Source organism: Cinclus cinclus, chromosome 1, assembly GCF_963662255.1.
Source record: "Cinclus cinclus chromosome 1, bCinCin1.1, whole genome shotgun sequence".
In the NCBI taxonomy this organism is placed as follows: Eukaryota; Metazoa; Chordata; class Aves; order Passeriformes; family Cinclidae; genus Cinclus; species Cinclus cinclus.
The window spans coordinates 87,429,584-87,447,980 of NC_085046.1; the positions used below are offsets into that span (position 1 = coordinate 87,429,584).

The following is an 18,397-nucleotide window of genomic DNA, read 5'->3' on the forward strand; positions in this document are numbered from 1 at the left end:
TGTAGATTTGTGTCAGTGTCGAGAATGTATATGAGACAGAAAAAGCAGCAGACTGCATACAAATATCAGAAATCTTGCTGTATCTTTGAAGTGTCATTCTTCACTCTTCTAAAGGAGTACATGAACAGCACCAAAAAAACAACCAAAAACAACCAAAAAAACCAACCAACCAACCAACCAAAAAAAAAAAAACAAAAACAAAAAAAACCAAACCAAAAACAAAAACCAAAACAAAACAAAACAAAAAAACCACCATAAAAAAGCACCAAAAAAAAGCGCCAGACATTAAAATTTTCCAGAGAGCTCTCTCAGTGCCACTGTTAGTGGAGAATAATGTTTCTTTTTGCATTAGCTGTTGTGGACATGAACCATTTTTGATACTCCATAAACTGTAGTCTGACAACTTTGGGATATGACATTCTACAGCAGAGGCAGAAACCTCTGTAAGCAGTGAAGAGAGGCATTTCTGTCCAAAAAAAAAAAAAAAAAAAAAAAGGTAAGGACATACAGTTTAAAATGTATTTTAGTACAAGGGAAAACTTCACATCAAGCAGCCTTGGCAGAGGAGGCCTGTTAGGTAAAAAAAAGAGCTTGGTTTTATTTAAAACAGTCTGGATGATCTTCTCTAGTAGACAAAAGTGCAAAAGGATAAATTGTGCAGACTTTCAGTCAAACCACAAAGCCCAGCTCCACTGAGCCCTGAGGTTCACAAGGGCTCCAGCAGCCTGGGGGTAGAAGGTGGGATGGGAAGCTGCAAGGCTGCAGGTTTTCCCTCAAGATCCCACAGGTAATCCCACGGCTGAGACACAATTCATAATGAATGCAGGAGATGGGAGCCAACAGGAAGTGTAGATTATGCCAGAGCTCATACAAACAAGGAGGAAAATAGCAGTTATTTGTGAACACGTTCAACTGTGCTGCTGTGCTTCCCAGCTTTGCTGTGGGTCCTTGGAGCTTGGCGGCTGTGGAGCCTCTGGTTCTGAATGTGTTTTGCAAAATATAAGTGCCTGCCACCCCAGCCTGTACTGGCGGGGGAATCAAAAGGCCCAGTAACCTCAGAGCTGAGCCTGCAGTGTCCTAAGACAGCTGTTGAAAAAATCTTCAAGCTTCTACTAATCTACCCCTTGCTGCTGAACTCAAAGACTGCAATGCCCCTACCCCTGACCTCTCTGCCTTCAACCTGCTCACTCCAGAATACCTCACCCCTTTTGCACCTCCTCCAGCTGGCTGCTCAGAAATGCTGATATTTACTTGGCAACATATATCCGAGTAAATTTCCATTACTTCTCCCACAAAACATGCATTGGTTGGATAGAGTGGTAGGCACCTACATCCTGCAAATCCCAACATGAGCCTGTTTTGAAAATGTGCCAAAGTCAGCCTAGGTGCTTTGGATTTTCACAGCAGTGGGCTTTGCAATGAAGAATGTGTTACCTATATTTAACAGGCAAACTTGAAAATTAATATTTGTATCTTCAGGGCTATATTTCTAACAAGAACGTCTGAGCATTAGGCCAGGACATAGGGATTTTCATGGAGGTGACCTGTAGTGGAAACACCAGAGAGACAAATGTCTGCAGGTACACGTAGCCCTCCAACAGTATGTTGCATTCTAATTTTAAAACTGAATTGCTGTTTCTGTTTTAGATCACATCTCAAGAGCCAAGAGCAAACTGGAAGACTAGTTTGTACCTATGGAAGATACAAAGTAAAATTATGAAAACTTAATTGAAAACTGAAATTTCTTTGGTAAAACTTAGCAGGTTTCCATCAAGCAAAAGCAAACCCTCATGCTAAGAAGCTAAATAATACTTTCTAAAAACCCTCCAATATTTAATAAAGACACATAAGTGCAGCTCTTGAAAGTACAATGGATAGTTCAACATTTGGAAAGTTCATGCAGCATGATTTAGCAATGGTGCAGAATGAGGATTCTGTATATCTGAATTTATTTCTCCAGCACCCGGAGAAGGCACTACATGGCAAAACGCATGGAAAGGAGGACATTTCCAACTCATGCTGCAGAGTGAGAAGCGAGATGCTTCTCAGTCACCTCTGTAGCTCCAGTCACATCTGGAGTTTCCTTTGAGGAAAGGGAGATTACAAGCCTAGTTGTGCTGGAAGATATTAGGCATAAAATCAGTGTATCACCTGAGATTGAATGTTTTACTGAAGTTCCTTGCTCTCCTTTGTCCTCGGTTGCTGCTTCTTACTCTTCATCTTTGCACTCAAATCCCATACCTGGAAGGTTCCTCACAGAGTCTTATCATGGAAAAAGCCCATGAGCCTATCCTGAGTAAGGGATGTCTGCAAGAAGTGCCCTCCCAAGGAGATGTAACCCAGCCAGTCAAGCTACACAAGAAGGCATTAATTGTCACTGAGAAAAGGGTAGTGAAAACACTGAGAGACGGACTGATTCAAACCTTTACTACAGACATTTCCCATGATATTCTAAAATTGCCCGACTGCCTTCTCCTAAAGAAGGAAAACCCTCAGACAATGCAAGCTCCAGTGGTCTTAGTGATGCTTCATCCAGTTAGTGGTTTTGAATCCTGAAGCTATATACATATCCTCCTGCAGTCATATGCATACATATATCCCTCTTCTACGCAAAGCAGGAATTTTCAGTGCAGGGGACATGTTTGGAGAGTGACTAAGATGAGAGAAGATGACTCCAGGAAGAATTTACAAGAAGTTTTGAGAGACAGGAAGACGGGGCTCAGAGACAAATGCTGGGGGTATGAGATGCATAGACTTGATGGAGGGCTTGAGGGAAGATTTTTTGTGGAATGTGAACTTTTCCTAGTTATATACAAGAAACAAAAAATTTCCTGTAGTCAATATATGAAAATTTGGTTGGTAAGGGGTTTGTTATCTTTGAACCATGGTCTGACTCAGTATTTCATTTGCTGGTTCTATCTCCCACCTTTGTATAAGTAAGGCCAAATGAAATTAAGAAATAAAATTATTCCAGTCCTGAAAATACTTTTAGAGTATTTCTGTTGTGCATATTTACTCTAAATCTTAATAATTCCCATAGGAGAGAAACAGTTCAGCCAGTAGTAAGACTTTATATTTTTAACTGCATACAATTTATATTGAGAAAACATATTTATCCTTGTTCTTCTGACAAACAGTAGCTGGCCACCAAATCATTTGACAAAGAATTAATTTAAATTTTCCTAAAGATGACTGGTAGACAGATGATGCTCATGTGCTTAATCCAAATTTTCAGAAGTCATAAAATAATTAGCAGTTTAGTAGCTATGTATTTTTTGAATGCTGAAAAGTAACTATCTCTAAATTTCCACATAAAACACCTATATTGGTACCTTATGGTAAGATTCTGGAATCCAAGATCACTGAGAGACATTTGGAGACAGAAGCATCTTACCTTGCAGAAATGTGCTCTTTCAGTTGCAGAATGCTTGCTACATTTATCAGGAGGTATTGTGCTTCATTCACAAGAGAGAGTGAGATGTTTGTAGTAGATGACAGACCTAAAATAGTCAATCCAACATTCTAAGATGATTATAAAAATTAGTAATTTCACCTCATCTTTCCTCTGACCTCTTACTCATTCTCCTTACTAGTTTATTCATTTGGTTCTAGGCACTAAGGAAATATTCCAAGGATGCCCTCAAACCTGCAAATGACAATGATGCAATGCAGCTAGAAACTGAGGTAGAGTTGAGATTTTTACCAAATTTGTAAAATAGTTTATAAGATTAATATCTATGCATTTACAATGCTCTTTCAATTTCAGTGCTCTTTCAATTATTTTTATAATGAAATTTAGTCTCTGAATAAATTCTTTGATTCTTAGATTTTTCCCGATCATTTTTCCAAATGGTCTTTGAGTTTCCAGACAAAATCATGGTCATGATGGTAACTTCCCCCCCATCCTGGTGCATCTGCACATTTTCACCAAATTTAACAAGAAGAAGGGCAGCAAAAAGTCAGTTTGGGTATAAACATAATGACTAAATCAATACTGGATAACTCTTTGAGCCTTAATCAGGGTCCCTATATACTCAGTGTGAAGTCCATGAGCCTGATGTTTGCATGAGGAATCACAAATATTTTTAAGAATGACAACATACCTTTTGTATTTTTCTGATGTGACTTGCTTTTCACGTCTGAACTTTGTCTTATCAAGTGACATGGACGACCAAGAAACCTAGAGAGCCAGCCAGCAATTCTTTCCCCACAGTCATACGTTTTTACCCTATTACAAGAGAAGAGGAAGTTTAAATTTGATTGCCCAAACATTAATTTGCAAAACAGAAGTCAAGTTGTGTAGATGTTTATTCTGCTTCCCTCAATATGAAGTACAGAATCCATACTGTCTGATGAATGCCTGACGTGAAGCTCTGCATGAGTCTAACTCTCCATTTCCTCAATTTTACTCCATTCCTCTTGCAGTCAACTTTCACAGGACCTAATTTAATTTAGTATAGAAAACTACTGTGGAATAAAGGACTAAACATAACACTGAAGACACTGACTCTGGTGTACAGTAAGTGGTTGCCCACATAACAATATTACAATACAGTATTATGAAGTACACACACTCCGGTCTGTACTTTTTACTAAAAACAGAGAGGAACGATCTGAGTTCAATGATCAGAGCAATTAAGACTGCTCTGCTGTGTGCAATTTTTAATGATCCCATCAGGTACAATGATATTACTTCTCTAATTTAATTCATGTTAGTATAGACATTTCACATTAAAACATGGTTCCACTAACAGAGGCCAAATATCTCTCTAAAGATGATTTCCATTACTTGTAAAATGTCTAGTGAGTTATGCAAGCTGGCAATAGAATTACCATTACCTGGATAAAATCTCTCCTAGAGGGACTTTGAAACCTCCTCTCTCAATCCAAGAATGCCAAAGATCAGACCACTGGAAACTGATCCATTTGGCATTAGATTCCTCAGCCCTAAGTAAACTTAATGTCAATCTTTCAAAATCCAGACATCTAGTTTAAATCAGTTGTCTGGGTTTCATTCACAGATAATGGAAAGTAGTTCCCATCTATAGGGATGGGATGACTCTCACTGTGGCAATGTTCAACTCTATTGACTACATAAAGAGATTTAACTGATACCTAACTTCAAATGTAAGAGGAATGTGAATTCTTATGCTGATCTAGGGAGGATTCCTGTAGCAAGGAAAGTGGTCACATTCCTATGCTCACCTTGATGTCCTATCCAGACAAAGAAGTTGATCTGTTAAGGAAAACACCTGCTTTGTGAAACAGGAAGACATCTTGTTTGTCACAGCAAAAGGTGGTTAAGCCCCAGGATTGAGAGGAAGAGGCTTGGCTTTACAAAATGCTCTGTAGGGTTCAACTGAATAAGTACAAAGCCAGCGGAAGTGAAAACAAGGAGGTTTTATAATCCTGCATGGATCAGGTATCTCTTCAGCGCTTGTTCTGAATTTTGAATTACGGTGCAGATCTGCATCCCTCTCCCCACTCAGAGTGGGCCAATGTCAAACACAGCTGTACCTAGCCAGTGATGCCCTAGAACTGGAATGGTGTTCTGGTATGAGTATGCGATGCAGGCACTGTGTAAAGAAAGAGGCCAAAAGGTGAGCGTCCACATGAGATTTCACAGTCTGCACTGTGCCCTTGCCAGCCACTGTATTAGGGAGAAGGCTGTTAATGAGAACACATGAATCTTCCATGGTAACAGTGCAGGTGAAACAAACTCCTCCAATACCTTTTTCCAGCTTCACAGAGGTTCTAGGGGTGTTTAAAACCTTTCCTGAGCCAATTGCCTCTAGCAACCTGCTGGAAATTAATACTGTATAAATCAGGAGGAAAATTTTGCCCTCTTTTTATGCATTTATTGTTTTGAGTCACAGTGGACGACTTAGAGACTCACACTACTCTTGGTATTTCATCAAATATCACGGTGTAGCCTTTCTATTCCAAAACATGCACTTTCAAATTGCTTTCCCTTATTGTCGGACCATTTTCTGAACAAGTACCATAATCTCTTCAAGGTCTTAGTCAAAGTCATTCTGCGGTAGCTCAATTCTGCTTGTTTTCTGCTTGTGTTTATTTTTGTAGAGTATAACTTTACATCTGTCAGCATTGCATTTCCTTTGGCACATGTCAGGCAATTTATAAAGGAGAACCTATTTTTCTCTGATTTCACTTGCTGTTTGCCTTGAGTTTCCCACTCATCTTTCTATTATGTAATTTAGCTTCAGTGTGTTACAACTGGTCCCTCTAGCAGGGTAATTTACAGAACAAGAAACAAGGACAGATGAAGTCTGAATATTGATCCCAAGGGATATAATACAACGGGATCAGTTCACCTTGTTCTTAACTACACCTTTGTCTTCTACCACTGCTACACTTCCCTTGATCTCTTTGATATTGCAAGCTGTCAAAGGGGAGGTTGTTTCCCTGCTTATTTCAGTAGAGCAGCAACCTTGAGCATTTAGGGTCTTCTACAACATAAATCCTATCAACATTAACTTTTACTTTCATCATTTATATCACTGTTAGACATTGCATCAGAAAGCCATGTCCCTCTGATGTCAGCAGCACATGCTGATGGACAGCCCCTGCTGGGATGAAGGCTAATGCTGATGAATTGCTTCAGAAGGGAAATTTGGGCTCATTAAACTTCCGTGGCTACAGCGAAATTAAACTTCCTCACATGACTGCTTGCAGATTCTACATCATGTACTCTTCTCAGTTAGCTGAATCTAAATTCAGAGTAAGCCAACAGAACTGGATGAAATAACAGCATCAGAGCACAAAATTAATAAATAGAAAATATATTCTTAGGTTTTTCTTCCAAATAAAAGCCTTTTAACAGAGGCTTTTGGTCCCACTGCTCACCTTAGACACTTTGCAGAAAAGAGCCCAAACAACAAATCATCTCCTGTCCTCTTGCAAAGAACTGCTTTTCTCATTATCTTTGGCCCTGGAGGATCCTCTGCTGAAACACTGGAAACTGGCAGCAATTGCTATTGGATCTCTGAGCAGTTTCAGAGCCTCATCAATGTTGTTCACTCATCCTGCCTTACTTCCTGTCTTGTTTATTTGCTAGTCACAGTCCACTCTGTGCAATTTGCTTTCATAAACCCTTTCTTATTCATTCTGTCCTTTCCTTCCTTTACAGAACTCTAAGAAGTTTTCCATGAAAACTTCCAATTTGATATGATAAAAATGACAGAGTCAGTTACATGAAAGAGAAGCTACAATAAACAGTATGGCAACAAATTTTATGCATACAGAGAGAAAGCTATCTCAGGCTGTTTTACAGCCTGTAATAGATGGGCTTACCATGGGGAGGCTAGGGATGAGTCAACACTAAGGGAAGTGGGACAGATGGTTAAAACAAATGACTCTTGGGTGGATTCCAGTACCTGAGGAAAATACACTTCTGAGGAAAAGATCCTCTTTATCATCTGAATAGCTAGTAGGAAAGAAGGAGAAGATAATTGTCTGCATGGTTCCATGGGGAAATTGCCAGGTCTGCTGGTTTGTTCATGTGTTACTCAGAGAAGCAAATGTAGAGGGTTACAAAGAATTAGTATACCTTGGTGAAAGGAAGACATAAATCTTTAAGTAGATATTTTAGTTGAACTTAACAAGAGACTCATTGAAAAGAAACACAGTAGATAATACAAATGTACTTTAGGAAGGCTTGATACTTTCTGCCACTCAGAAAACTTAATGAGACTGCAGGAAGTTCTTAGAAAATATTATAAATAAACACTTCATTATGGATAGTAAATAAATGTATTAATAATGTTATATTCACTGAAGTAGTATGTCTCTTGATTAGAATTAATGTTATTTAACTTACCTGCAGCCAGGATTGTTAAGGGGACACTGAACAACATTGGTGGTCAAAACAAAATTAAATAGGGTCGTAAATATGGAAAATTGTTTATAACTTTAGAAAGTTCTAGCAATTTTAGATCCATGTACTATGAAATGGGCAAAGCTGCCAGCATCATCACTATTAAATGTGGGAACTGAATTCAGGTCCTGCTGAGACCTCCAGTTGGCATTTGGAGGTAACTGGGGACACCTTCTTTTCTCATGCTTGGAGCAAGCAAAAAAAAGTCTCACTCATTCAAGTGAGGGCTAAGTCAGTTTACTGTACTGTCCTTCCTCTCCTTTTTAATTTTTAATTTTTTTTTTACTGTTTTCTGTCAGATGTGCTGGGCATGCCAACTTATTTAAATAGGCCCATTCTCCTGATCCACTAATCATTCATTGCTATCCACCACTTCTGCAAGGACTTCTGTCTGTGTGCACATCTGTTCACATCCTGAGTGTCGCTACAGTGATCTTCACCTTCAGTACCTCTCTGCTCTCACTTACCTGTGTGAGCAGACTTTACTTTCACAGATCACAGCCTCTTTTCCAGTACTGTCTTCTAGAGGCACAGATATTGGGTCCATGCCTAGGTGGGCAGAGAGCAAGTCATATTTAAACGAAAAATTTATGAAGAATGACAGCGTCATGAAAAAAGTTCTTATTTTTTGCTCATTTTCACAGTCACAGAAACCTCACAAATAGCAAATTAAAAAAAAACAAAACTTTTTCCTTTTTGCTAGAATTATATTTTCTGCCGGCAGGTGGCTCCAAATGATAAAACAAAGCGCAAAGGCTGCAGACGACCTTGGTACCCAAAGCATATTTAAAAAATACAAAATTTCAGCTTTGAGTAACTTCCTTCTCTGTTAATCTCAGGCAACAAAACTGGCACAGAATTACAGCCTCAGACATGGTTTCTGTTGGAAGGTTGGTTCCTCTGACAAGTCAGGAGATGAGATTAAACACTGTCATGTTGGAGTAGAGGGACTGAGTGATCTGAAAGACGGAGGAGGGGAGAAGAAAAAAAGAGGCACAGTTTGTTAAAAAAGAAATATATTGTGAGATAAAACTACAACAATTTAAAGACAAAACGTATGGAAAACTGTGAATGAGACAATTATTCCCATCTATTCATCTCCAAATTTAAACCAGCTGAGGATTCCCTCGTAATAATCTATCTTAACAGCTTCTCCCACATTTTTCTCATCTTGAGCAGAACGAGCCAAAGAGATGGAAAGGATACTTTCAAAATAATCAAAAGGAAAAGCAGGGCTACTTTTCTTTCTGTTTATTGCAATAATCTTAAATGAAAAACAAAGTGTTTCACTGTGTGGCTGCAATGAATGCAGCTTTTCCATTACACTGCAGCACATATTAACCAAGACTTTGAAAGACTTTGACCCTCCCCCCCCCCCCCCCGCCCCAGAGTTATAACCACACATAATAAGAATCTATGAGCTCTGTGATATGGTGAAATCAAGTTGTCTTATCTGTTTCATGCATGTTTTACAAAATAGAAAGTGGTCTACTTCTTCTTTGGTTAATTATGTTAGTATATGAAGTGAAGACAGAGGGGGTGAAGTTGGATTCACTTACGAAAATATTATATGTAATAAGTACTTGGAACTACCATGTAACAACCTGAAAAAAAAGCCAATGCTATCATCTTATCAACTAGAACTCTTGGACTTTGAAACAATTAAACATTAGCATAATTCCTTCTGGAAAAGAAGATACTGAAATATTTTATCCTGGATGCACTGTTAACTGTCATATCTTTCAAATACTTTCTGACAAAGGCATACTCACAAAATTTCTTAAAATAGAATTTCAGGGCTTTAAAAAGGTTTTTATACACCAGCAAGTACATCACATTTTTATTGAATAGCACACATTTTACAGTGATGTTTATGTCAGTTAAATATTGTTAATTACAATTTTATTCTCTCTTTAAGGCAAAAAAATAAAAGTAGAATATTGCCAGTTACTAAAATGTAAAAGCTGTCATTCTCCATGGTCATTTGCTTGATAATAAAATACACAGATGTGCTCACAGTATTAATATAAAAAAATCTTATAGTTATAGTTCCTATTTTCAGTCAATGAGGAAAATTAGAGATCTGTTATTTCAATAGACTGAAATATGAACCATTCATGTGTATTCTTTCATCAGTGTATGCACTTAATTCCCATTATTTTTATTGGCAGTAACACATGACTATTTGAAGGCACAATAAACTCCATAAAGTGCAATTAGCTGCTCAGTTTTGCTAGCATCTTTCTACTCCAATATTTTAAAGTGCCTCCTCGACACTCGGAATTTCTCCCACTGCGCAGTGGCAAACTAACGCCCAACTTGCCAGAGTAATGCTGATTGTTAGCTAAAATGGAAAGAGAGAAATTAGTCTTTTCCAGAAATGTATTCTCAGCCAAATTCTGTTTGGCTGCACATTTGTGTAGGTCAGGAACAAGTGCAATGCAATCTGTGCTCATATTTGATGGAGGAGGACAAGGAGATTTCACTTGATTCTCACTCAAGTAATAGGATTTCTGGAAATGAAGGCATTTGCTCCTGCCCACCTTCAAGTTACTGGAAGCCAAACCTCTAATAACTTCAGTCAAGACACAAATAAGTTTTTTCTCCCCATGGGAGCTGATTTAGAGTTAGGTACACTGATTTTCTCAAAGCGGGTGCTGTGATAGCAAGGCTTTGTTACGCTTAACAGTAAACACAATAGGAAATGCCTGTTAACAATCACATAACCTGAGAAAATAATTCTGACAAAATTAATAAATACAGTTTCTCAAAATTAAAATCTCACTCCCTCTGCTGAAGAAAATTACAGCCAATGAGAGAGTTTGCACAAGCCCTTCCTCTCCCACTGTTCTCACTTAATCCCTTCGTCAGAGATCCAGGAAAAACACCTGGAGCTCCCCAGCTGCCATGCCTACTGATTTTGCAGGCATGCCAGGCAAGGATCCTAAGCCTTCAGGCAGCTTTGGGTTTGTGTAGAGCCCCACTCTGCTATCCGTGCTACCCACAGTAGTGGCAGGATTGCACAGCTGGGTCAGTCAGACAGAAGCTTCTGTCCATCCACAGCTGGGGCTATGGAGACACCCAACATGCAGGGGTTAAAGAACAACCCTGGAAGGGTGTCTCAGTGCATAGAGAATTCAGCAAAAGGTGTTAAAGTAGTTACAGTCACACTAAATAATGCTGACAAATTTTTCCTGGACAGAGAAGACAGAGAATATTAAGCTACATTGCAATAAAATAGCCATAAACAAATTTTCTGCTAATGAAAAGTTCTAGAGGGAGAGGAAAGCATGTGCCTGGAGGGGAAGACAGAACAGACTCATTATGTTTTAAAAGTGGCGCAGATAAAGCCTTCACCATAATTTAATAGTGCAACAGCAAAAGGCTCTTAAAAAATGCTGTGTACTTCAGCTTCATGGGATTCGGCGCACTCGGCTTCAGGCACTTACCAGAGCACAGTTGCTTTAGGCTCTCTGTTTTGGGGGGAGAGAGGCGCCCCCAGCCAGCAAAGCGCTCTCGGGGCGGAGATGCCGGCACAGCGCGAGAAGCGGCGGAGCCGGCGGAGGAAACGCAGCAGGTGCAGCTCCATGGCCAGGGCAGGCAGCTGGCCGGACTGCACTTGTCACCGCTCAGCTGGGTTTGCACACTCACCGAAGCAAGGGCATTGCAGGAACGGAAAGAACAGAGGAACTCAGCACAGGGACTGGGAGGGCAGGGCGAGGAGAGATGGAGGGAACAAAACTCATCTTGGAAAGATGCATGCTGCTGTAGCTGAGGAAAACTAGTTCGGGTGGGTGGCCTTCCATGCGGACAGAGGAGTGGAGCAGGAAGAGACCTCGGGGTGGCTGCTACTCAGGAGACCAAGAGTACGGTGTGGGAAAGAGAAAAGGTATGCAACTCTCAGAAAGCTGTGTGAAAGCAAATCTCAGGACGGAGAAATGCAAGAATGCTGAAGACACAAGGACAAGGAACAATAGGGCTGTGAGCTGTGTAGAGATAGGCCCCAGGAAAATGTGTTAAGCAAGCTAGTAGAAATACGTAAGCTTAATAATAAAGCTTTACCCATTGTTTTAGGCTATTACAAGCAAGCATTTTTCAAAGCAAGATGTACTTGCAGCTTTATTAATTGACCTGAACAAATGCTTGTCAGCTCTTAATATTATGCTATTGGCTAGAAAGTTGTTAAAAGACTTTGTAACAAAGAGAACTTGGTCTGCTGCTGCGGCCGAAGCCGTTTCCACCTCCCGTGACTGGCTCTGTAAAACGAGACTGATGATCGTGGTGGGATAGAGGCTTCGAGACAGCTGCTCCAGCAGGTGTGTCCTGTTGTTTGTGTATATAATGTATGTAAATATAAGATAAGAGAAAAAATATCCCAGAACCCAACACTATGGGTCTGAAATAACACCAGCCACCGACACAAGCAGTGAAGGTTCTGAGCTTCGGAACAACCAGCCTGGCTCAAATGAGCTCCACTGCTCCCCATTACAGGGATCACTGCTCACATGCAGCATTCAGCTTCAGGTCCTACATTTGAAACCAACTATGGACAGGCTGGAGGAGTGGTGACAAAAGCAGCAGGGATTAACGTGGGATTTTCAAGGAAAGAGTCAATTTATTAAATTAAATTTGTCTACCGTGAAATGATTTAAGTGGAAGATATAACACTGATCCATGTTTGTGAAGGGATAAAAGAAAAAAAAAAAAATAACACCAACAGACAAATAATGGATTTAGGCTGCAGGTAAGAAGAAAGAAAACATAACAAATATTGGAGCAACTTCCTACAGATTTATCTGCTCAGTCTTATCCTGCAGGTTTGCATGTGCTCCCATCATTGTGCCATCTTAGGAGCAGTAAGCTCTGGAATAGACTCCCCAAGGAAAAGAAAGCCATTATTTCACTGTCAAGAATTTAAATAAATGCCACAGGTTGCAAGAACACCATGAGAGTCAAAAACAGCAGGACTATTAGAAAAGAAGGCCCAGATCACCTCATGGGCTAGGATTTTGGTAGCTAGAGTCATTATACAAAGAATAAAATGAATACATTCTTACATGCTGGCTGTAGCAAAGCAATGACATTAGACCATGCTGATCAATTACTGTTGGGTAGAAAAATTATCAGTAGAGTTGGACAATCACTTCTGTGTGGAAATGGTTCTCACTTTCATTGGAAGGAAGGCAAATGACAGTTAAAACTCCAAAAAAGACACACAGTAAAATGTAGAATTTAAAGTCAAATTTCACCCTGGCACTAACTGTGGCAAGAGACTGTAAATCTCAGTGTGAAATGGGTGCCTTGACTGTCATTTTTGTCTGAGAACTTCCTCCTGACTCCCTAAAGTATGTCAGGTGCTACTGACAGGTGTTATTGACAGGTGAATATACTAATGGGTATTCACTTGTCAGAACAAGTGCTAGCAAGGAAAAAAAATGAAGAACAGACTCAGAATGGTCAGAAACGAAGACAGATGGTAAGGAAATAAATCTCTAGAAATAATTAGTTCTGAAGTACTTGATAATTTAAAAGTTGTGGGAGAAGGCTGTTGGTGCAACACTATGAGGTGCAAGGTGTTCCTCATAGAATTGAAATGTCTCAATAATAGATTTCAAAGAAATAGTATGGAGGAAAGAGGGGGAAGCAGCAGTGTATGCGCCAGTGAGCAAGTCTGGAATCCCTAAGAAGAGAGTAGACTGTGTAATTTGGGATTGGAAACACAGAAAATAGCACATGATTAGTGGAAGTATCAAAAAAGTACTTTTGAGAAACCTATTTCAGACAAAAAGAATCAATGAGCCAGATTTAATTCTATGGAGAGTGCTCAGACAGCTGGAGATCACAACAACTGTAATGTACACACAGAAAAGAGACTGTGGTTACAGATCCACTCATATGGATTTCTAATAAAGGGTGAAAAATCTGAAGACAGGTTCCCTTGTTTTGCTCTAGCTGTTGAAAATGTGGACACATATATTATTAATGGCTAAGACATACAGGCTGAGTAAATGTTGGACCCCAGGGAAATGATGAACACCATTCAGACACATGCAAACTTGGCATTAGTGACAACTTCAGTGGAATTCAAACCTGTTCCAGTGTTCAGTGGCAATGGCACTTTACAAAAACAAGTATTTTTCACCCCGAGTTTCAAAGGGCTTTCTGTAGTACTTTATTTTTTTTTTTCCCCCTCAGCAGTGAATAAAAGGGATTTTGATAATTTCCAGGAAGCTCAAATATTATGAAATATTTGCCTGCTAGTGCAAGTATTTAACTGAGTTAAATAATGTCTGGTCCTTAATTTAATTCATACTAATTTCCACTGAAGACTCTACACCTCTAGTCCCACAGATGGAAGAAGGAAGAGAGAAACAAAATAGGAAAGTTTTTGGCCAGGGTGTTTAATGTTAGACATTATTACTTTACCTTTGCAGCATTAACAATCCCTTCAGCAATGGAAATTCATGCTATAGAGAGACACTAGTCAGTAAATTTCCACATCCATCTGTTCCTTTCTCCATCCTGGAGCATTCATTTTATGAGTGCACATAGGGAGTCACTGTCTACTCTCTGCCTACTCCAACAATAAGTTAGGAAGCCCCCCAGGGCTGCATATAACAGGTTGGGCTTTCATTGCCCACAGCTGGCACAGAACTTGTCCCAGAAGTCACCAGTAAGCATGCACTGCATTCCGTAGTTTGGTGGGAGCATGCAGGTGTCGCTGCCTAGAAGTCTGACAGTAACAAAGAAGGGAAGGAAAGGATATTGTTTACTAACCTTCTGCCTGAATGACCATAATTTTTTGCTTCAGATCAATTGAGGGATTCACAAGACACAACCTTGGCTCCTGCTTCTGAGTCATGCAGACTCCATTCTGGTTTACAACCATCCAGTTTCGGTCATAGAGCAAGCCCTGGTTTCCTATTGGCCATTCTGTAACCTGGGAAAGCATTAGGAGGGGGCACAAGGGTTTAAAAAATGTTAGCTGCATTAACAGATTCATGCTGAAAGGAAAAGAGAGGGAAAAGAATCCATTACTGAAACACGCTGAAATCAGGAAAACTTATGCAAGCCAATGGCAGATTTTTCTAAGAGAAACCTTAATTGCAAATCTAAGATAAAGATATCACTGCACAAAGCTGACTAAAAAAAAATCAAATTACTCTAAGTTGTTATATATCATCATACACTTTAACAGAGCTATAAGAATAAACGATCTCTGAAACACTCTGAAAACTGTCTTCAGTTTTATACTCATCCATTTTTAGGACCTATTCCCCCAGAAATTTCCATTTAACTTATAAAGCGCAGAAATTTTACAGGAATTCTATGAATTAAGGCAAAACCAAGCAAACAGAAAGCAGGGAAACTGTGAAATTCACAATTCTGTAAAAACTTATTTTTCATAACATGGGACCACTTTATCAATTAATCCATTTGAGAAACTCCACCACTGAAGCCTCTGGTTTAGCTGGGAGAATAATAGTTTCTTTAGATTCCCTTGCAACAAAACACATTGTTTTTGCTGTCTGTTCTTCCATTAGTTCTATAACAGTCTTTACATTCAATAGCCCATACAAGAATATTGTCCTTGCTTTCACATACGTTTTCTGGTGAAAAGAACATCTGTTTCTGATGCTACGCAGATGGCAATCTTGAAATCCAAAAAGAGAATAATTTTAGTAATGCCTTTGGGTGACATTAATATCTGCTTTCTTCTCTGGAATGTTAAAATATTAATACCATTCTTGTAATATAAAGCTGGCCACTTATATATTCTTCAACTCACGTATGCTTTCTAGTCGCAGTAGAATAAAGAGAAGTTTACAGCTGAACTTCATTGAATTCTTATAGAAAAGCTGAGTACATCTCACATGAATTAGCCAACAAAAGGCTTCAGCAAAAAACTATTGAGGAAAAGACATGTGAAGCACAGCATGATGCTATGAAGAACAGCATGTCTGGAAGCACTGGTAAGATTAAATAAAAATCATATTTTTGTTTATCATGTGATCAACCCAAAACTTGACAGAACGTAAAATATCTCATTCTTATAAACCTTTCCTCTTTTTATAAAAGCTTGCAGCAGCAGTTTGACACTGACAGCCTGACTACAGAAAGCTAAGGGCAGGCATGCTAGAACTGAAAACTGAAAGCATCAAAGCTGAACTCAAAATAATTTCACCACAGTGCTACCGACTATACTGAATTCAGAAAATAGAAAAAAAAAAGAGAAAAAATGTGTTCTATCAACCCACTTGATTTATAATATTATTTGGCAATTTTTTAATGCAAGTGTGGATGAAAAATTCAGTGATAAATAGCAATTGTAGGTCTTTCGGTATCATCTGAAATTGCTTTATCCAAGTACCTCAAACTGTCAGCACCTCGGTTATGTGAACCTTTACCCTGCCTTTTTTAGGAGAGGAATCATAGCCCAAAGACTGCAATATCAGCTGAAGAACACACTTTTTTTCTTATTGGAAATTATTCTTTGGAGAGACCAGCATTTTTGGTTATCCTGTGCAATTAGACTACAAAATGCATTTGAACAGCTGGTGATCATCTGAGAGCTGTGAGAATTTCCTCTAACAAATTTCCCTTCCAAAAAAGAAGAATTAATTGGTAATACACCCTCCCATGAATCCAACAGATCTTGTCAGGATTTGCAAGATATCGAGAGCAGAATAAACTAAAAAGCAGAAAAATAGAAAAAGAGCACAAAGTTTATCAGTTCCCTATTGCAACATTCAGTTATTTTGGTTCCACTTCAGGACAGCAATTTTGTTCAGGAAATAGCTTAAGCATTTGTTTACCCATCACTGAAGGCAAGAGGTTTCATGAGCTAACAACACCTCTCTTTAATCAGAGCTTCAGGTAGTTCTTACGTGCTGACAGGCATGAAAGGGTAAGCCCAGCTAACCAGCTAGCAGATATTTGGAAATAATCAACACCTTCCACTCAACATACCTCTGACAGGTCCAAAAAAATAATGGCAACTAACTCCATGCTTCACTCAGACCACAAAGGTGATAGAGCACATGACTTCAGGTCCTCAGCCCATTTTTTCCCCTTCCTCTGGGTATTTGCCATTGTAGTGAGGGTCACACACGTGTGCCCTGCAGTGAGTCCCTGTCCTGTCATGGATGTCCTCTGTGCACTATAAAGTGCCCAGCTCCCTCTCCACTTCTCAGCTCACTGTATTGCACATGTTGCTAGAACCCTGGTAAAGAAAGGTGCAACAACAAAACAACCATGCCCTGCCTTGGATGGATGAAGGGCAAAGTTCAGATTGTTGTTGTTCAGTTCAGGTTGTTCAGCAAACAATCAGAGCTGGTTTGCTGCTAATATGGCACTGGAGATGAGCAATGAAGAACACATTCATTTATTCTCTCAGCACTTAGGCCTGTGGCCTGTGCAGAGCATATCCTGCCCTTATTTCAAAGAGGCTGAAGGGATTGTTAAAGGAAGTAAAATAGAGCAGGTTAGAATATGTGGCAGTGAGCAGTAGTGCATTATATAGCCTGTAACATAATTCCCTGAAGTTGCCTGGTCACCTCTGGCTACTGGGACAAATTAAAAGTGGGAGGACAGATGGAAAGCAGAGTTTTACTGATAGATATCAGCATACACATTCATTCCACGCATGGCAGGTGATGATGCATCCCAGCATTATTCAATGTAAGGTCTTCTTTCTCTACCTGTCACAAGGACCATTGCATAATACAGTCAGCACCTGGTATTGTCCCATCTACTTTAGTCTGTCTTTTCTTATTGCAAAATAAAAACATCCACTGCAAAAAACATGTGGGGGTTGTTTGTTTTTTTTTTTATTTCAGAATTTTCTGTAAAATATTTTGGGCTACATTTTGCCCATAGTTCACAATAATACCGTCATGAAGGCTAACAGTGAACACATTAAAGGAATCTCTGAAAAGGCTTTAAATTATCTAAGTTTAAAAATATTAGTGGTCTTACATATAATTTATCCACTGATAACTAGGAATTTGCATTGTATTTTAAATTAAAAGCTAGTTTGTCTTCTCTGTTGAGATGCAATTTTTTTACTCTGAAACCTACTGCAAGAATAATAAAGTTATTAATTAGTTATTAGTTTAAATTCATAACCTCTTTCACTGGGCACATTGCATTATATAATTATGCAAAAGTCATTGGCATGAGAGAAGTTCCTGTTTAAAAATGCATGTTTAAAACACTTTTTTATGTAGGAAAAAAGAAAGTGGTCTGGGATAGAGATTACTCCTCTGCTTTTCTCCATTTAATAAAATAATTGTAGGGAAAAGGAAACACATTTGAGAAGCTGAGTTAGAAAATTCTGCCCTCTGCTTCCTGCACCATGTGTACAAAATCCATGAGACAGTCGTGGCCAGGAACACTCCATAACATTCTGCAGAAACCACGCGACCTGCAGCAAGCTGACGATCTTCACACCAAGTTTCATCCTCCCAGCTGCCAAAGCACTCTGCCCTCTCATTTTCT

The 18,397-nt window shown here is 39.2% G+C and overlaps 1 protein-coding gene across 1 annotated transcript in view; it reads right to left on the reverse strand.

The window, feature by feature from the left end:
* Positions 1 to 18,397, reverse strand: part of MOCOS (molybdenum cofactor sulfurase) — a 206,129-nt gene that overhangs the window by 10,604 nt on the left and 177,128 nt on the right. Inside the window, exons 9-12 of the mRNA XM_062500133.1 lie at positions 14,675 to 14,837; positions 8,365 to 8,446; positions 4,104 to 4,228; positions 3,395 to 3,500 (exon numbers count right to left, since the gene is read on the reverse strand). Coding sequence (XP_062356117.1) covers positions 3,395 to 3,500; positions 4,104 to 4,228; positions 8,365 to 8,446; positions 14,675 to 14,837 — 476 coding nt within the window. The remainder of the gene's footprint in view (positions 1 to 3,394; positions 3,501 to 4,103; positions 4,229 to 8,364; positions 8,447 to 14,674; positions 14,838 to 18,397) is intronic.